Source organism: Neovison vison, chromosome 7 (assembly GCF_020171115.1).
Source record: "Neovison vison isolate M4711 chromosome 7, ASM_NN_V1, whole genome shotgun sequence".
Taxonomy (NCBI): Eukaryota; Metazoa; Chordata; class Mammalia; order Carnivora; family Mustelidae; genus Neogale; species Neogale vison.
This window is the reverse complement of record NC_058097.1, coordinates 107,239,182-107,259,367: the sequence shown is the minus strand read 5'-3', so window position 1 is coordinate 107,259,367 and position 20,186 is coordinate 107,239,182. Positions and strand designations below refer to the sequence as shown.

The 20,186-nt window shown below is 42.4% G+C and overlaps 1 protein-coding gene across 3 annotated transcripts in view; it reads right to left on the bottom strand.

The window, feature by feature from the left end:
- Positions 1-20,186, bottom strand: part of RNF214 (ring finger protein 214) — a 44,675-nt gene that overhangs the window by 24,039 nt on the left and 450 nt on the right. For 2 of the 3 annotated variants that reach the window (XM_044257911.1, XM_044257912.1), the window contains exons 2-6: positions 18,901-19,016; positions 16,166-16,676; positions 15,399-15,458; positions 11,239-11,379; positions 7,576-7,715 (exon numbers count right to left, since the gene is read on the bottom strand). In XM_044257911.1, the coding sequence (XP_044113846.1) occupies positions 7,576-7,715; positions 11,239-11,379; positions 15,399-15,458; positions 16,166-16,676; positions 18,901-19,013 (965 nt within the window). In that variant the 5' untranslated portion in view covers positions 19,014-19,016. The remainder of the gene's footprint in view (positions 1-7,575; positions 7,716-11,238; positions 11,380-15,398; positions 15,459-16,165; positions 16,677-18,900; positions 19,017-20,186) is intronic. The other variant, XM_044257913.1, reaches the window with a different exon arrangement.

Below are 20,186 nucleotides of genomic sequence, written 5' to 3'. Positions count from 1 at the left end.
CTAGTCGTCATAGTCAAAATCTGGAAACTGTTACATGCCTCTCAAACGGGAATGGATAAACTGTGGTATATTAACAAAAGGAATACTACTCGACAATATAGAGACATGAATGAATGTCAGAAGCATTATGCTGAATGAAAGAAGTCCTAGACAAAAGAGTACATACTGCATGATTTCATTTATGTGACACTCTAGAACAAGCAGAGGTAACTTACAGTGAGAAAATCAGAACAGTGGTTGCCTTTGGAAGAAGGGACAAGAAAAGACTGGGAAAGTGTGAAGGGACCATTCGATTTAAAGGCAGTATTCTCTGAATCTTAACGGGGTTTGAATTACACAGGCATTTGACATTGGTCAAAACTCATGGAACACCATACGTAAGACTTATGTATTTAACTGCATATACATTGCCCCCCCCCAAAAAAAGGAAACACAAATACTATTTAACTCTAATTAATGATATTCACATTAACGGATTTAAAGGTGAAGTTACTGGTGACTGCCACTTACTCTGATATACTTCGAAAAGAAAAAAAAAGATGGACTGATGAATGGATAGAGGGATGGACAGATATTCCTAAAACAAATTTAGCAGAAAGTTAATTGTTGAGTCTAGGGAGTGAGTGTTAAGATACAACATTTCCAGCTTCTCCTAGTGTTTAAAAATCTTCATAATAAGATACTGGGGGAAAAGTAAATCCAGTAATTTAATTCCTCTGCCTACAAATCCCTGCTGGTTACACTCAGTAATTACCAATGGCCTTTACTCAGACCTGGTTCTCATGTACTTCCCTGCAGTTTCTGACATTGTCACGCACCTCCCCCTTTGAAGCCCTATATTACTATTCTAAGCTATTTCATTTTCTTTCTGCCTTCCCTTCCTCTTTACTCCCAAACTGTAGGTGTGCCTCAGCGTTCAGAACTGAGCCCTACTCTACACTTTCTCTCATGGAACAGTTTCAGTCTTGTAACTGTCACCACCATGCAGTCAACTCCAAACCAAGACAAAGCATTTCTTCTACTCCAGGGTCCCACTTTCAATGTCCGACTGAGGATTTTAACTTCTATGTCTCATATCATCACATTACCCTTACCCTCAGAACTTAAAATGGGAATTCCACTCCAATTACTATCCAGGTAGCACACAGTTACCCAGGGTCAATACCGAACTTAGTTTTGACACCTCCCCCAGCCTTAATCTCTAAAATAATCAAGCACTGATTCCTCCAGAATCCATTTCTTCCTTTTCATTCCACCCTCATGAGTCTTGTAACAATCCTTAGAAACTCAATTTATTGTAAGAGCTTCCCGGTTGGTGTCCCAGCCTCATTCTTTCCCCAAAATTCATCCCGCATATTTCTAAAACATCTCCAATTATGCATCTCCTATTTGTATAACTTCTATGATACCTTATATCATAGAAGATATTAACACATACTGAGCAGAAAAAGTTAAGTGAGATGTGTTACTTGCTGCAGTAACAGATTTCCAAATATGGACCCCTCCCAAAGAACCAGGCCTGCTGGTGTTCATGCTCAGCCCCCTCCAACACTAAATCTGCGCTGGCCCTGTGACTCATTTTAACCAAAAGAATGCCACAGAAATAGCCCTGTGCCAGTTCCAAGTCTGTGCCTTAGGGAAGCCTAGAAACTTCCACTTTTGTACTCTTGGAAGCTCTGAGCCACTAAGTAAGAAATCTGGCCCCTGTGCTGGAAAGACCACCTGGACAGGGAAAAGACACTATGGAGAGAGAGTGAGAAATGGCCTAGACTTGTCTGTGGCTCAGCTGGGCCCAGCCTTCCAGGGGTCCCTGCCAAGGCTCCAGAAATATGAATGATGCCATCTTGGGTGTTCCAGTCCCAGCCGCCATCCGATCACAGCTACAGGACTGACCCTAGAGGAGACTAGCAGAACCATCCATCCGAGACTTAATCAACCCCCAAAACTGTGAAAAATAATAAATTATTTTGTTTTAAGATACTAAGTTATTTTTCATTTAAGATTTTATTTGACAGAAAGAAATACAGTGAGAGAACACAAGCAGGGGGAGTGAGAGAGGAAGAAGCAGGCTCCCCACTCAGCAGAGAGCCTGACATGGGGCTTGATCCCGGGACCCTGGGATCATGACCCGAGCTGAAGGCAGACTTAAAGATGGAGCCACCCAGGCGCTCCAAGATATTAAGTTATTGATGGTTGTTTTACACAGCAACAGATCATCAAAACACTTACTCTCCAGAAACTAACTACATGATGGGGGAGGCATTCAGGTCAACAAAAAGACCATGAGAGGTGTGTGAAGACAGAGGTATACTCAGCATGTTAATGCATACAGAGAAGGCTCATCTAAATGAAACCTTCATGATGTGTGAAGGGGAGGAGATGGGGAGGATCTAGGAAAAGCTTTCTAGAGTAGATAATACAGGCTGAGTTTTAAATGAGTTCAGGTAGCAGTAAGTAAAAACCAGCAGGGTTCTTCGGGGGAGCAGTAAAAGTATAGCTGGAGACATGAACAGGGACTAGGTCACTGAGGGCCTTCCATACTACGCTAAAGAGCTGAAACTTTACCCTGAAAGCCATAAAGAACCATGAAAAATTTTCAGCAGGGAAATGACATTATCAGATGTGGATGTGGAAAAGATTTCTATGGTAGCTGTGTACTATACAAGTGAAAAGGGAGGAAGAGTGAAGGCATAGAAAGTTTCATAGCCTACCTCAGTGATCTAGGACTGAGGAGATCCTGAACTGGCAGGGTCAGCGTGAACAGGGAGAAGGATCATTTTTCTTTAAAGATTTTATTTACTTAATTTAATTTAATTTATTTATTTGACAGAGTGCACAAGCAGAGAGAACGACAGACAGGGGGAGAATGTGGGGCTCAATCCCAGGACCCTGAGATCATGACCTGAGCCAAAGGCATCTGCTTAACCGACTGAGCCACCCAGGCACCCGAAAAAAGGGATAATTAATATTAAGAATGTACAGGACTTAGTAAAAGTAGATGTGGTAGAAAGGGCGCTAAGAGAGAATTTAGGATGACTCTTGGTTGTTCAGTTTAGACAGGGGGTACATAGTGCTGCCATGTTTGGAGAAATGGCAGAAGCAAGAGTGAACTGAATTTACATACAGGTACAAAGTTTAGACTCAGATACAGGGACCAGAGGAAAGGATGGCTGTGTCTGTTAAGAGCTGAGAAACAGAAAGAGGTTTCACTTTATGTTCTCTATTTTTACAGTGAAATAAAAAGAGAGATCATCTGCTAAAACTAAGGAGAGAAATGGTAGGGAGAGGAAGGTGAGAAAGGGAGGTAAAAGTTTGGGACAACCCTGAGAGGAAGAGGGAGCCCCGAGGATTCAGGTGATGTTAGCAGGCACACAGGTGGAGGGTTGTCTCCAGCAGCACTCAGCAGCCCGGTTGTAAGGACAGAGAAGTCAGGTGGCTGACCTGACCCAGGACCGGAGTACTACAGAAGAATGAGAGGAAAGAGAATTGAGGGGAACACCAAGGGGGTAATCCAAGCACAGGACGTGCACCGAGGCTGGCATGAGGAAGACATGCTTCCAGGGAGCTGGAAGACTGGTGGGAAATGGAGTGAGGTCACCGAACAAGAGCCTGGCTCACTGCTCTGCACCCAGGAAATGCTCACCAGACTTACTGATTGCTAGGCAAGCTGCGAGGGCTTCTACACATACCAGTTACATAAACTAGCATTTGGTGAGAAATTTCCAAAACAAATCTTCATGTACCTTGTTGATTTCAATTTAGTGCAGATTCTGAAATGACACCTACAGTAAAGCTTCCAGGGGTGCCAGGGTACCTCAGTCGGTTGAACGTCTGACTCTTGGTTTCAGCTCAGGTCATTATCTCGGGGTCCTCAGATCGAGCCCTGTGACAGGCTCTGCACTCAGCGTGGAGTCTCTTTGTTCCTCTCTCTCTCTGCTCCTTCCCCTACTCTTTTTCTCTTTCTTTCTCATAAATAAATAAAATCTTTTTTAAAAAATACGTCCAACAATAAGTCCCTCGATGTGCTACTTACCTATTACTCTATCATATGAGTTCATCAGGCAAGCTCAAAACATTTTTTTTTCAAGATTTCATTTATTTATTTAAGAAAGAGAGAGAGAGAGAAAACATGAGCCTCATGAGCCAGGGGAGCGGTAGAAGGAGAGGGAGAAGCAGGCTTCCCGCTGAGTAGGGAGCCCAGTGCAGGGCTCAACTGCAGGACCCTGAGATCATGACCTGCACCGAAAGCAGGCATTTAACCAACTGAGCCCCACAGGTGCCCTATGCTCAGAATATTTTTTTAAAAAGAAGAATCAGGGGCGCCTGGGTGGCTCAGTGCTTTAAGCCTCTGCCTTCAGCTCAGGTCATGATCTCAGGGACCTGGGATCGAGCCCCACATCGGGCTCTCTGCTTAGCAGGGAGCCTGCTTCCCCCTCTCTCTCTGCCTGCCTCTCTGCCTACTTGTGATCTCTCTCTGTCTATCAAATAAATAAATAAAAATCTTAAAAAAAAAAAAAAAAAAAAGAAGAAGAATCATGCTTAGTATTTCAGTTCCTGCTTTTTGTCCCAGGGTACTTCTATGAATCAACTAATGATGTCTTTTAAAGTACAGGCTCACCATCTTCTACTGGGGAAGAGTCCTACTTGTTGCTCCCCTCCTTAGGCCAGCAATACCCCACAAGAATATAATCTGGGAATTAGGAAGGGACCCACAAAAGCAGGACAATGGCCATAACAAAGCTACCAGGTATCCAGGAGAAAATCATCGAATATGTGACTAAACTGAATATTACTTCCTTGGTTTGGGGGTTTTGTTTTTTTGTTAACTCAGGGTGTCCTCTTTACAATTATAATTACATTAAAATACATACTATCCTCAAAGAGTACAAAGCACTTAGCTGATTTCTATTAAGTAAATTCACCTTTAATTTTTTTAAATTAATTAATTTAGTTTTGAGGAAGAGAGAGAGCAGGGAGTGGGGAGGAGCAGAGGGAGAGGGAAAGAGAATCCAAGCAGCCTCCATGCTGAGCACAGAGCCCGACTCGCTGAGCACAGAGCCGAACTCAGAACTCTAACCTCACAACCCAGAGATCGTGACCTGAGCTGAAACCAAGAGTTAGACGCTTAACCGACTGTGCCACCCGGGCGCTCTGTAAATTCACCTTTATATAGCATCAGTGTGAAATTCTCTCCTCCCAGCCAGGGCCACTGCAGTGTGGGCCACTGTCACTCTCATGCAGGCTCTGAGACTTAAGTCTCCTACGTGGTCCTCTACACTATTCCCACCTGCCAAAGTAATTTATCTAAAATGCAGAACTCCTCCTTTGATACCTCTCCTCACTTAAAATCTTTCAGTATCTCTATCAGGGGAAAAACCCAAACTCCTGATACATGAGTCTTTTGTGACAGGCTTCCCACTGCTGTACTGGTCTCATTCCTCCCCACCTCCCTACAGCTCAGGTGCTGTTCTCTCTTGTCTGTAGGCCGCCTGCCTACAATGTCTTCCCCTATTCTTTGCCCCAGGTCCTCCCTGTACCAATCTCCACCCCTGTAACTCTTTCTTTGAAAGTTACCTGTTTAATCCAGGATCAAACCATGCGGAGTTCATATTCCCCTTCACCATTCAGGATTTAATTCTGGAAATCACTTCCTCTGGGAATGCCTCTCTGACTCCCCCGCCTAGTCTGGGCTCCATTACCCCTTCTTCGTGCTCTCATACCACCACTATTATGGTACCGTTATACTAGTTTGTAATTATCTATTTGTCATCTCTCCTAGTCAACAATAAGCTCCATGAGGACCTTCTATTCTCCAGGCCCATATTGTCAGGCTCACAGGAGACACTCAGTAATCGTTGGCTGACGGAATGAGAGTTATGAACAAGAAACATGACTGTTAGGGCCTGAACTGTGTCCCCCGCAGATTCATGTGTAGAAGCCCTCACCAGCAATTTGATTGTATTTGGAGATAAGGCCTTTAATGAAGTAATTAAAGTTAAATGAGATCATAAGGATCGTGCTCTAATCCGATAGGTCTGGTGTCCTTACACAAAGACCAGAGACAATGTGATTAAGCACACGGGGAGGAAAGGCTATGTGAGGAAACAGCGTGAAGGCAGCAGCGTATGCTAGCCAAGAAGACAGGCTTCACCAGAAACCAACCCTCCTGGCATCTTAATCTTGGACTTCCAGCCTTTAGAACTGTGAGAAAATAAATTACTATTGTTTAAGTCACCCAGTCTGTGCTAACTCTGTGACGGCAGTCTGAGCAGACAAATACAATGATCAAAATATCTGTGCCCACAGTCACTGTGGATGATGGAATGCAAAACAAAACACGCATCCCTGCTAGAACAAAGATAAATACAGAAGACTTCTTCTACCTACTTCTGGAAAAGTGAACTCCACATTCTACAGAAACCATGACAGAAAGGGTCATTCTGATGATGGTAACACATAAGAAAGCCCAATTGTATCTTCCAGACCACGAGCAGTAAACTGTTAGCATCAATCACCATCTGGGCTTATCCACTCAGAAGGCCGAGAAGGTGGTCAGAGATAACATTTAAGAGTGTAGAGTACACATCAAAAGGAAATCTTTCACAGGGCCTAGAATTATCACGGCGGATTCACCTTCCAGCTTCTGCTAAGACTGCTGCTAACGTCTCTGTTTCACCATCCCCCTCCAGCCTGTGAAGATGATGGCAGAGGCCATGCTGTTGGTGGGGGGTGGCAGGGTGTGCAATCACTAACAACGCCAGGTATGGCATTATACTCCTGGCACACTCTTCATAATCGCCAACACATGGATCTTCATGGACAACTAACCGACCTTCAAAGCATTATCATTCAATTCTCAAAGAAACAGATTGGTCCTTAGGCTCTTTCCCAAACATTCCTTCTCATGCTGACCTTTTACGGTTACCGCCTTTCGTACCTGGAAAATGATTCAGCCATTGAACTTGCTACTTTTCCCTCAGAGCTCTGACTCATCAGCAGGCCAAGATTTTCTTGATAAAAGCATATTTTAGAATTTAAATAAAATCATCAGGGTTCACATTATTTCGATTTCCATGTTAAGAAACTTGGAAAACTGAATATTTGACCAAATTCTATGCACACCTTGCTCTTGCTATAGTACCCAAAAGAGAACAGAGATCCACTGAATAATTCTTTCCAAAGGCTTACTTACGATGTTACTGTTTGAAATTTGTTTTGGTGCTGAATAACATAATCAAAAATATTCCCAAAGCCTGAACTTCTAAATAAAAACCAGGTTCAAAGCAAGTGAAGCAGGTGTTAGATGCATTTCAAAATCTGGATCATACTTAGGACCCAACAATCAGCTGCTATTATTTTCAAGGTATTATTGAATCTGAAAAAAAAATTTTTTTTTTTTTAACTGAATCTAACACAAGGTGCTGAAAAAGCTAAAATCATTAGAGGATTTTATTTGTGCACTTGTTTTTCAAATAAAAATTAGACCGAAAGAAAGTAGGAACACAAACACGACTGGATGCTACGTATAAATCCACACACGCACACAGAGGTTTTACTCTTGACAGCATCATTTACCTTCTGCCCTTCTCACAAAGCTTCTCGATTTCAGCTTTCAGATCCTGCTCCTTCTGCAAAAACTCCTTCTTTTCTTTCTCTATCTTCTTCTTTGTTTCTTCTCGCTTTATTGTTACATCCTGGATAGCTTTTAGTATCTCCTGAGTCCCCCATAATTACAGTCACACACAAATAAAGAAGGAAATGAATTAGTTCTTTTGGTCTGAAGGTTATTTTCAACTAACACAAATTAATACATGGACTCTAGTAAATTCAAGCTGGATTGAAGGAATTGGGTTGATGAGTAGCTCTGAAAGCCAGTATTTAGATGTAAGAGAGAAAGTTACAATAAAGCAGATTTCAATTCAGCAGGAGCAAAAATTTCTAACAATCACAACTGTTCAAAATGGAATTTACTGCCTTGAGAAGCAATAACCCTTCCATTACCCATGTTCGGATAAAGGCCAAATGAACACCTGCTAAGAATGCTGAGAAAGGCATTCTTACACGGGGTGGGAATTCATTATGTCCTATAAAAATGGTCCTGTTTTGTTTTGTTAAGGTTCTGCTTTCTTATGTGTGAGAAGTTTTTTGGTTCCTTTTGTACTTTAACAAAAATATAGGTCTTTGCAGTAAGAAGTGGAATAATAAAAAAGTGATAGTTAAGTCACTCCTTAATCCATGCCAATTCCACCCATAATTAATATGTTCACTGTTTCGTAGGACTGCTTTCATATCTTTATTCTCACACAAACACACATATACTAAAATATGTAGTTCTTTGCTTCTGTGTTTTTTCCAAATGAGATGATTTTTTTTTTAAAGATTTTATTTATTTACTTGTCAGAGAAAGAGACAGAGAGAGAACAGAAGCAGGAGGAGCGGCAGGCAAAGGGAGCAGCAGGCTCCCCATGCAGGACTCGATCCCAAGATCCTGGGACCACAATCTAAGCCAAAGGCAGACACTGACCAAAATACAATGGTCAGCGTCTGCCGTCTGACCAACTGAGCCACCCAGGCTCGGGCAATCATGAGATGATTTTATACACATTATTCTGCATCCTGCTTTTTTTTCACTTGATGTGAGCATACTGTCAATACAGATTTAACTGGGGGCACTTGCGTGGCTCAGTTGGTTAAACATGTGATTGGTTTCGGCTCGGGTCATGATCTCAGGGCTGCAGGATCGAGCCCCATCAGGCTCCGGGCTCAGTGCAGATGTGCTTGGGATTCTCTCCCTTCTCGCTCTACCACTCCCCCACTCAAGTGTACTCTCTTTTTCTCAAATAAATAAATAAATCTTAAAAAGTAAAGTAAAATAAATATACAGATTTAACTTAAAAATAGCAGTATATGACATAACATGTATATGTATATATATCCAATTTATCTAACCATTCTATGTAAGGAGTCCGTCAAGTTGACTCAGTTTTCTCTAACTACACAAATTACTGCAATAAATACACTGTATATCTACATTTTCATATAAAAACTTATATTTCTGTAGAAAAGACTTAATGAAATGATTGCTAGGTCATTGCATATTTTAAGTCTTAACTGACAATTCTTAGTAACTTTTCCAAAAACGCTGTAACAATCCATATACAAATGTCTGAAAAGGGTTCATTTTTCCTCACTCTTGATAACCTATTTCATTTTTGCCAATCTTCTGAGGGAAGAGAGAGAAATGGTATCTAATCATTTTAAGAAACATTTTCCTATAAATAAATAAAATCTTTTAAAAAAATTAAAAAAAAGAAACATTTTCCTAACTCCTATTCTCTACTGTTTCTGCAGTCGGCCTCCTCCAACTAGAATAAGCATTCAGTGCAGAGACTATGTTCCCTTTACTGCTAAATTTGCAGACACTGGATCAGGAACTCTGAAAACATTTGCTAAATGAATGAATGAATGAATGAATTCCAGTGAGGCTGAGGCTGAGCCTTTTATATATTATCCACTTGCTTTTCTTCTTCTGTATACTACCATTTATAATTGTTTTAAAGATCTTATTTATGTATTTGAGAGAGAGAGAGAGTGTGAGCACAAGCGCATGAGCAGAGAGCCCAACTCAGGGCTTGATCCCAGGACCCTGAGATCTTGACCTAAGCTGAAGGCAGATGCTTGACTGGCTAGGCCACCAAGGTGCCCCACCATTAATAATTGTTGTAGGCAAAATAATAACACCTGCCCCCAAAATATGTCCACATTCTAATCTAACCTAATCCCTGGGACCTGTGACTACGTTTCTTTCCACGAGAAAAGAGACTGTGCAGATCTGACTAAGGTAAAGACCCGGATGCAGGGAGATAGTCCTGGATCATCTGGGTGGGCCCAATATAATCACACATGTCTTTCAAGGTGGAGACCTTTCTCAATTGTGATCTGAGGAAGCTGTGGTGGGGAGGAGTGGTCAGACATGCAAATTTGCTGAACCTGAAGGTGGAGAAGGGGTCCACAAGTCAAGGAATACAAGCAGCCTCTAGAAGCTGGAAATGTAGAAAGAGGTATTCTCCCCCAGAGTCCCCAGAAAGTGATGCAACCCTGCCAATACTTGGATTTTAGCCCAGTGACTTGGACTTTTGACCTAAAGGACTGTGAGATAATAAATTTGTATTGTGTTCAGGTGGCAAACTGATGGTAATTTGTTACAGGAAAAACAGGAAACTATACAATAACCTTTCCTGAGTTTTTTCTAGAGTACTTGACTTCTACCATGAACTTGTAGGAGACTCAGAACACAGATATGGATATTAAACCCTTTATCAGATGTGCTACAAATACTTTCCCAATCTACTACTGATCTTCTGATGTATCATCTGCCATATCAGAAGTTTTAAATTATACATAATTAAATCGATTCATTTTTCTATGGCTTCTGGGTTTTTTACCTGGCTTAAAGTGACCTCTTGCAAGCCAAGGTTTTATAAACATTCTCCTAAATTTCCTTCTAATTTACAGTTTTTCCAGTGTTCATACGTAGATTTTTAATCTACTAGAATTGTGTTTTTGGTTTTTTTTAAATTTTATTTATTTATTTGACAGAGATAGTGAGAGAGGGAACACAAGCAGGGGGAGGTGGAGAGGGAGAAGCAGGCTTCCCACTGAGCAGGGAGCCTGACGTGGGGCTCGATCCCAGGACTCTGAGATCATGACCTGAGCTGAAGGCAGGCGCTTACAACTGAGCTACAGCTGCCCCTAGAATTATGTTTTTTAATATAACATAAGAGTCTAATTACATGGTTTTCCAAGTAACAAATGTCAACAAAATATATTAATTAACTTTTGTCTCTATACTAAAATAGAAGTGAGAGTTTGGGGGCTCCTGGGTCGCTCAGTCAGCTGAGTGTCCAACTCTTGGTTTCAGCTCCGGTCACGACCTCAGAGTCGTGGGATCAAGTGTCTCGTTGGGCTCTGCACTCAATGGGGAGTCTGCCTGAGATTCTCTCCCTATGCCCCTCCAATGGCTCAAGGACATGCACGCTCTCTCTCTCTCAAATAAATATAATCAAAATTAAAAACTCGGATTTTGAACAAGATACCCTCAAAGTTTCTTTTTATCCTTAAAATTCTAACACAACCATTAAAAAGATAAACATTGCTCCTCCACCAATTCAGAAACAAAATTACAGCCTGATTAGGGAGTGTAGCCATACTTATTGAGATTTAAGGTAAGCAGGGTACCTGGTGATTCTTCATTTCTTCTTCTCTCCTTTGCTGGAGCTGCTTTAATTGCACTTGGAGCTGATTCTCCACTTGCCTCTGCTTGTCCAGGACCTCCTGGTAACGCTCCTTCAACAGTGTTCTCTCTGTCATCATTTTGTCCTATTTGTAACAAGAGAAAAAAAGTTTAATTCCCAAGTTTCATTGCAAAAAACACCAGCTGCCCGTTCAAGGCACTGTGCAGAGCTCTAGGCTACAGGGTCCAATATTCTAACTACTAGCCATGAGTAGCTATATAAACTTCAATTAATTAAAGTAAGAACATTTTAAAATACAGCCCCTCAGTCACCTAGCCACACTTCCAAGTACTCAGTACTTAGTCCCAAGAACAAATGGCTACCACACCGGACGACACAGATAGAAGCCATTTCCATCACTACAGGAAACCCTGTTGCACAGCACGGCTCAAGGGAAGGGGGTGGCAAGGAATGGCCTGTGGGCCAAATCCAGCCATTGTCTGAATTTTTTTCTTAAGATTTATTTATTCATTTCAGGGAGGGGGGAGAGAGAGAGAGAGAGAGCGCGTGTGAACTTGCGTGCACAAGCACGTGGAGGGGCCAAGGGAGAGGAAGAAAAGCAGACTCCGTGCTAAGCTCGGATCCCACGACCCTGAGATCATGACCAGAGCCAAAATCAAGAGTTGGAAGCTCAACCAACTGAGCTACCCAGTGCCCCTATAAATAAATTTTATAGGAAAATAGACATTCCCAATGGCTTATGGGCTGCTTTTATCCTACAATGAGTGGAATGGTTGCAACATAACCCACAGAGCCCCAAAGCCTAAGACATTTACCCTCTGACCTTTTATAGAAAAAATTTGTCAATCACTGCTCTAGGGAATAAAAAGGAAGCATTTTATCAGAACAAGAAGAAATGAGTAGGTAAAAACAAAAAAACAAAAAACAGATCACCTACTCAAAACCGCATCCAGAAAAGAGGATTCCTTACTGGCCATTAGCGCTGAAAATGGACCGATCCACTAAAGAGGTCTGGGGAACACGATATTCAGACTGGACAGATCAGCAAGCTCTCATACATGAGCACAAGAGTAGAAGAAAGGTTTCTGAGGAGCACAGTTCAGCTCTGCCTTCCCATATCCGTAAATCAAGAAAAGTGATGGTTATATTTCGAAGGGATGCTAAGAGACGGTCAATTTAAAACACACTTAGTATAAGGCAGCCCATGTCAAATTTAAACAAAGAGCATTCAACTGAACTTATTCATTAAAAGATTAACTATTTTCAAAGAAAAAGCGGGTTTTAGAGGCGAACAAAGGAAAACTTATTACATTATGATAATAAAAACAAAGTTTCAAGATGGGACTTTAGCAGAGCACCTGGGTAATGTAGTCAGTTAAGTGACTCTTGGTTTCAGCTCAGGTCACAGTCTCAGGGTTGTGAGATCCAGCCCTGCATAGAGCTCTGTTCTCAGCACAGAGCCTGCTTGCGATTCTCTCTCCCTCTCGCTCTGCCCCTCCTCCTTGTGCTCCCTATCTAAAATAGATAAATAAATCTTTAAAAAAAAAGGGGGGGGGATTTTAGCTCTGCGATAGTCCTTACTCCAGGTGCTGAAATGTGACTAGGGCTCCCAGGAACTCTCCAGTCTCGTGTCCTTTTTTTTTTTTTTTTAAAGATTTTATTTATTTATTTGACAGACAGAGATCACAAGTAGGCAGAGAGGCAGGCAGAGAGAGAATGGGGGAAGGGAAGCAGGCTCCCTGCCCAGCAGGGAGCCTGATGTGGGGCTCGATCCCAGCACCCTGGGATCATGACCTGAGCCGAAGGCAGAGGCTTAAACCACTGAGCCACCCAGCACCCTCAGGCTCACATCTTTATGGGGATTCTAAACCTGGGATCTATGGATCGTCCTCAAGGGTCTCTAAACTCTGAAATAGGGGAATGTGGTGGGGAGGATAAATTTTTCTGAAAGGAGAATTACGTTTTCAAAAGATTCCAAAGGAGGACTTTAAACCAAGCAAAAGATTAAGAACCAATATATGCAACTAGTAGATAAGAGGAATATTTTCTTTCTTCAGCACAGTTCTTTCCCTTTATTTCCTTGTGGTACCTTCTCCGCCCACAATGCTTCTTTAAAGCAACAGAGGCCAGGGGAAAAAACCACCAGTCTCATGGAAAGAAGTCTCAAGGTACACACTGTTAGTACAAAAAGAGAACTGAAAGGCTATAGAGTAAACTACGTCATCCGTTATCATTTCATCTTAACAAGGCAAAGTTACTTGGTTTAATCAGTGTCTAATTGGTTCCAAGGACCAGAAGTTATAATTTCAAACGCAGCCAGTGGGAAATTACCATAAATGCAACAAAAAAGGAAACAAAACAGGAGCCAGATTTCTTGTATTGCTACCAAGCTTAACACCTGCCTAGTTCCAATGACTTTTGAAAAGCATGTGGGCCCACAGTGTATGTTAACTAACTAGAATTTAAGGAAAATTTGAAAAAATAAAATAATATAAAATAAAACAAAACAAAGGCATGTGGGCCATCCCGCTACCCAAAAGAAAACAGCCACACAAAACATAACCCTGGGCCTCTTCTGGCCCAATCACTTGGTAGTTTCCATTCCTGCTTCAGACTGATGCTAAAACTTATTTATAACTTAGTTGCCCCTTGGATTGCTATAGTCATCAGAACCCCACCATACAACTGTGGGGACAAAATAAATACTCTATGTGAAGTGCTTAGAGTAAGTATTCAAGAAAAGGTGAATCCCCACCCCCACCCCCCTTCCCTGGGACTTCTCTTCTGGCTTGGTTTTCACCCAGCACATCTCCACCAGCTCGCTTATCTCTAGGACCTTTTTACCAGCCTATTAGGAGTAACTCCAAGTTGCTACCTTGTATTTAAAAAACTTTATTCACTTCATCTTGCTAATATACTCCCACAACTTCCTTCTTTCCATCTGCCACTCAATTTTTTCAACTTGAAGAAATATGTACTTTCTTATCTGGTTGCTACAAGCACTTTCTCTCTCTTTTTTTTTTTCATTCAGTTAACACATATTACCCTAAAAACCTCTTCCTGATGCTAGGGTACCTTTCCCAGCATCATCCTTCCTCTTGAAAAATATACAGTTTGATATCTATATTCTTTTTTTAAGATTTTATTTATTTATTTGACAGAGAGAGAGATCACAAGTAGGCAGAGAGGCAGGCAGAGAGAGAGGGAGAAGCAGGCTCCCTATTGAGCAGAGAGCCCAAAGCAGGGCTCAATCCCAGGACCCTGAGACTGTGCCATGAGCCAAAGGCAGAGGCTTAACCCACTGAGCCACCCAGGCACCCCTGGTATCTATATTCTTGAGGGTGGAAGTTTCTGCGACAAAATACCAGAGACAGATCAGAGACCATTTTAACAAAGATAAATGTGCAGCTTTCTAGGTTTTAAAAACCAATTGCTAGGAATAAAAGGGAAGATACGACTCAACGGTACACCAGAAAAAGACCTGATGGGAGTCTGGCTGAAAGCTCAAAATGCTGAGCAGACTGCCACAGTTAGCCAAGGGAGACTTAAGAAATAGTGTCTGGCAGGATAGACAGAAGGAGAACCCCACTGTGTTGTGACTTCATTATTCTGTATTTAGATTATTGTATTTAGTTCTCAGGATCACATTTTCAAAGCAACATTGATAAGATGGAACTTGTCCAGGTGGGAAAGTCACCAGGACAAGGGAAGAGCTGGAAAATATATTGGATGAAGAAAAGAAGAATGTTAAAAACGTCTGGGAATGTTTTTTCTGGAAAGATTCATGCTTGAGGAATAAGGGGAAGAGGAATAAACAAACTTCAAGGATACACAGGGCCAACAAGTAAAGGAAGATTTGGATTTAGTCTACACAGCTCAGGAGAGCACTCTAAGTATGACAGGTGCTATCCTCACCTCAGAACAAGATGTAACAATAAGAGCTCTTTGTCAAATACAAGAGGCTGCTTTACGAGTAGCAAGCTTCCCATCTCTGGGAGTGATCAAGTAGAAAGAAATTAGCTGACCATCTGTTAGGGATTTGAAAAGGAGATTCCTGCACCTTTTCCAGATGAGATGGTATGACTCTAGATAGTCTGAGTGAATAATCTTATATATTCACTGTGACAAACTTTAAGTACTCACCAGATTCTTTTCAATATCTTGATCCGTGTTTACCTCTGAATCGGCCGTCTTAAAGTCAGTCTATAAAGAAAGAAGCAATTATATTCATGATTGTTCAGAGACATTTTAAAAGGCAGAACTGCTCTTTAGTAATTTTACCTAGAAATCTGTCACAAGTAACTAAACAGCTAAATTTTGTGTTCCCTTAGTGGCTTATTAACAAGGGAAGAACTATAGGTCTGGCAAAAACTAGGAGCTGGCATGTATATTGCATTGAACATTTATCCCACAAAAGAATCTGAACGAGACCCAAGAACTGACAGAGAGACAGCCTCAGGTGTGAAGTAAGAATCTCGCCCCCTACTGCCTATTGTGCCCATCTTTCCTCCTATAACAAAGCACACCAAGCACTAGGAGGCAGGATCCACTGTACTTCTTAAGATGTAGGTCAGAGAATTAACAAGGATTCCTCCTGCAAGGACAAAGATGGGAAATATGAATGCTAATGACCTACACTCATCCATTAGTCAGTGAAAGAGATTATACGTAGGTCATAAAGTTTCTTGGCGCCACGACAGGACCCTGGCTCCTGGCTTTATTATTTATTGAACACCAGAAGGATGACATCACATAGCACCGCACGAAAATCGTACGATAGTTGCCAATAAAAAAACGGGACAGAGTAGTTCTCCACCACCTACGAAGAAAAAAGTCTCCTACCCTCGATAAGTATATAAATACATAAATAGCCCAAATTCCACGTTAGTAGTAGAAACTTGATACTTGACCTGTACAGCAATGTTTTGAGAAAGCTTCAGGGAACAGCTATCCTGATCATCATCCTGATCCACTCTGACTCCTTCAACCCCATTTGCTGGAGGCACCACAGGTCGGAAATCCAAGCCTGTGTCCCTGCTACCTTCCTTTAGGATGGAGGCTGGTGGGGATTTCTCTTCAGAACAATTCCCGGAGGCAAGCTGCTTTGTATGGCCCCCTGCCTTAAGAGACCGAGTGACAGGATGGAGGCTCTCCCGGAGGCATGTGTCCCCCTCCTCTCCTGCTGTGTCGGCCACGTCCTTCAAATCAGACTGAGACCCACCGCCAGAAAGACCAAGGGCTGTGGCTAGCAAGTTTTCTCCTAAAACCGCCCGGTGCGCTGCTGAAGTGTCACCTGCTGATGAACCAGGATTCTGCTCTGGGTGTTCCAAATGCACATTTCTGTTATTCTCCTTGGTTATCGTTTGGCTACTTACACTCGACAGAGGCGAGTTCTTGTGCTTCTGTGCAGGGTCTTTGGGGCTATCAAAAACACAAGATAAAAAGTTTCACTCTTCACCCAATCTTAAGGAAGATTAAAGACATAATATCTTTAACGTAATGACTAGAAGAACAAAACCAGACTACATAAGCCCCTCAAATTATCAGAATGACGTGGAACTTGGTCTTTGTCCACGATTTTGACCCACATGCGGGGAGTGGAGCCTGATGGTTAGAAGCTGGGTGCTGGAGACAGACATTTCCTGTAGGGTGACCGTAAATAAACACAATAAATGACCCTGAAGAGCCTCAGATTTGTGAGGCCCAATCTGAATCCTTTTGGGGAATGTCAATGACAGCCTACTGCTCATTTAGAGTTTTTCATTTAGTGAGCTGTACTGACTTGGTTACACGTCATGTTCTAATAAAAAAAATATTAATTTAGAAAAAATGTTTTTATTCCACTCTCACGTTTCATAAAAATAATTTTCATTCAAATCCCTCACACAGATCTTTGGCCAGAACCACCTTTCGGGTTCCTCAACAGTTTCCCAGAGCACAGGAATGAGTGGTTGTCTTGAGGTTGTCTGAGGTACAGACACCAAATCCAAAACTGAAGCTGTCAGTGGGACCTTTATCCCAAATATATGCACACGGAGAAACACTGGGAAAGCCGTTCTGACATTTGTCATGGCCAGTTTCGTACTGCTTTTTTTGAAGAGCTCTTTAAAACCGATTTACAGTGACTTCTAACAGTCACAACAGTGAACCTGCCACCCAGGAATAATGACTGCATCTGTGTTAAATTTCTTTGCCCCCTTTTTAAAAAACAACAACAAAAAAAACCAGAGTGTGTCAACTGATGCTCTTAAGTACCCCAAGCCAGCACTGACTGAGGCTTTAGGTGACGGTGCCTTCCTGTCCTCAACAGCACATGTTGTTCAAAATAAAAGAACCAACAGTGTCTTTGGGGTACGAAAACCTTCATGAACACCTCTAGCTGACTCCTTCCTGAGAGCTACCTGGGGAAGTGGGGGAAACACTTAAGACTATTAATTTGGGCATATACAGTACAGTCCCCGGGTGTAAATCCTGCTCCGCTATTTACCAGTTGTCTGACTCTCGTTAAGTTACTTCACCTCATTCATCAAACTGAAACATGACCCACCTAATAGGGTTATTGGGAGGATGACATGAAATCGGGCTTCTGAAGTATTTGGTACAGGGCCTGGCACAGTACATATTCAATCAACCCTAGCTGCCATCACTATTACTAGGAGTACGTGGGTGATCCTATTTATAAAATGAAGATCCAGGATTATGGTTAGGCTTACTCAACATTTTCCCCCATTACCCATTAGCCAACAAATCTCTAATTTAAACCGGTATTTATGAGGTGCTACCGAGTCAGACAATCCTGGGTTCAAACCCTGACTCCTGTGTAGCTCGGCAACCCTGCGGCAAGTGTGTCTCAATCTCCTCACCTGTAAATGGGAGTAATATTAGCACCTCCCTCCTAGGGCTGTTAGGAGGATTAAATGTGTTAATACATATTCAACTGTTAGTACAGTATGATCTATCATATCGGGTCCCAGGTGCTCTAGAAAAGAGTTGAGGAGGAATATAGAGTCGACTTAGCACAACACTGTACATAACTATGCATTAAGGACTGTACGATGCAAAGCTGGGAAACCGTAATTCAGCCCTCAAGAGTGTAGACAGGAGGCAAAATATCTACGTGAAGCAGGAAGCCATAGGAACAAAGCTATCTGTAGATAATACAGACACGTATATCTGTGGGTATGTATGAATATACATGTGCTTTGCACATACATATGCGTACACATCCGTATCTCTATGTAACATAGAAAACATACAAATACACAAGTATGATATAGAATACCATTATAGTGTATGTAATCATAACATAAATATACAGGCATAATATGCAGATATAGACACAGATATTATGTTTTAAATATACAGTTAATTGAACATACAGTAAAGGGTGGGGAAATACTAGCATTTTCAGAAGAGTTTCACCCCCTGTATTCTACTGACACACTTAGCATGCCTGTGAAGTGCCAGACGCTCTGTTAGGTACCATAAATACACACAGGGATCAGACAGTCCCCACTTTTAAAAAGCTTACTTTTTGGCCATTAGAGCTAAAAAGAGGAAAACCCCACTCCATTTCCGTAAGAAGCCATCCCACAAAAGCCCTTCGCCCGAATGAAATCTTCCCAGTCAAGGATGCGTACGTTACCTTAGACCATCTGGGAGACCTTCGTCTGATTTGGAAGCACATAAACTAGAGGAGGATTCTGGAGGATTGGGGGCACTGGACACACCAGCTACCTCAGACGCCGCCGCCATCATGCTCTGTACATTCAGAAACAAATTACAGGCTGCATGTTTCCAATTTTTAAAACGAGCCTATCTTTCCCTGTTGGAAGGTCCATACCAGAGTTATTCCAGGAAAGAAACACAAAGAAAAAGCTGGGTCCCAAGAGAAAATACTGAGTTTTTCTGTAGCAGGGTATTAAAAGAGCCACTGGGCACAAGAGGCCCCAGTGGACACGGATCCTCAAAAATCACCGGCTTTATATAAATCTCTAGGAGTCTGTGCAAAGCTTTCCCGCTTTTGGCAGAGATGCAGTCATTTAAAACAGACTACAGTGTGTGAGAATCGCCCAAACGGTCCACATGCCTTCTTTACCTAGTATTATTTACAAAGAATGCATTTGGGGCCTAATAATCAACCATAGCATACATTTTAAATCATTACAATTATCCTCTGTGCATTTAAGTAAAGTTGTTTGGAGGTGTTCGTGTGTGAGAAAAAGCAAAGCGATGTTGGGCAATCAGAGCATCTTCTAGCGTCAGTGTGCTCCCCACACATGGGAAATGTTTGAGAGCCACTGATGGAGAAAAATACAGACTCTTCAGAGTTACTACCGGAGTGCAAAAGAGTACAGGAATCTTGGGTACTCCTCCAAGAGAAAGAGAGGCTGAGAAACAGGGTAATCCAAGTCAGGGGATGAGGACGGAGGCCCTTCCTGGATCAGGAGGTCATCCTTTGTGTAGCAGGACAAACTCACAGCCCTCTACGATGAAGACAAAGGGGGGAAAAGAATGCGGGGGGAGGGCGTTGGGGTGGAAGTGTTAGTTTAAATTCTTGTTTTTATTTTAATAGCATCGCAGGTATTCACACCGCCCCCAACTCCGCCCGGAACCTTCAAGCATGGGCAAGAATGGAGACTGGGCGCTGTCAACACTTCAGTCACAGGCCAGCGACCCGCTGTGCCTCAGTTTCCCCCATTATACAAAGCTCCTAGGAGGAAATGGGCCCCAATCGCCATTACTGCTCCCTCGGGGGCAAACATCCTGCCCCGACAGAGCCCAGGGTCGGGGGTCCTCGGTGCCCAGGGCATGGGTCCTACGTGCGACTCTGCCGCTACAGCCCAAAGGGGAGCGGGGCAGGTACGTCGGGCTGCAGGCTGCGGCGCGGGTTAGAAGTCGAACGTGTCAAGGGAATCCCTGCGGCGACCG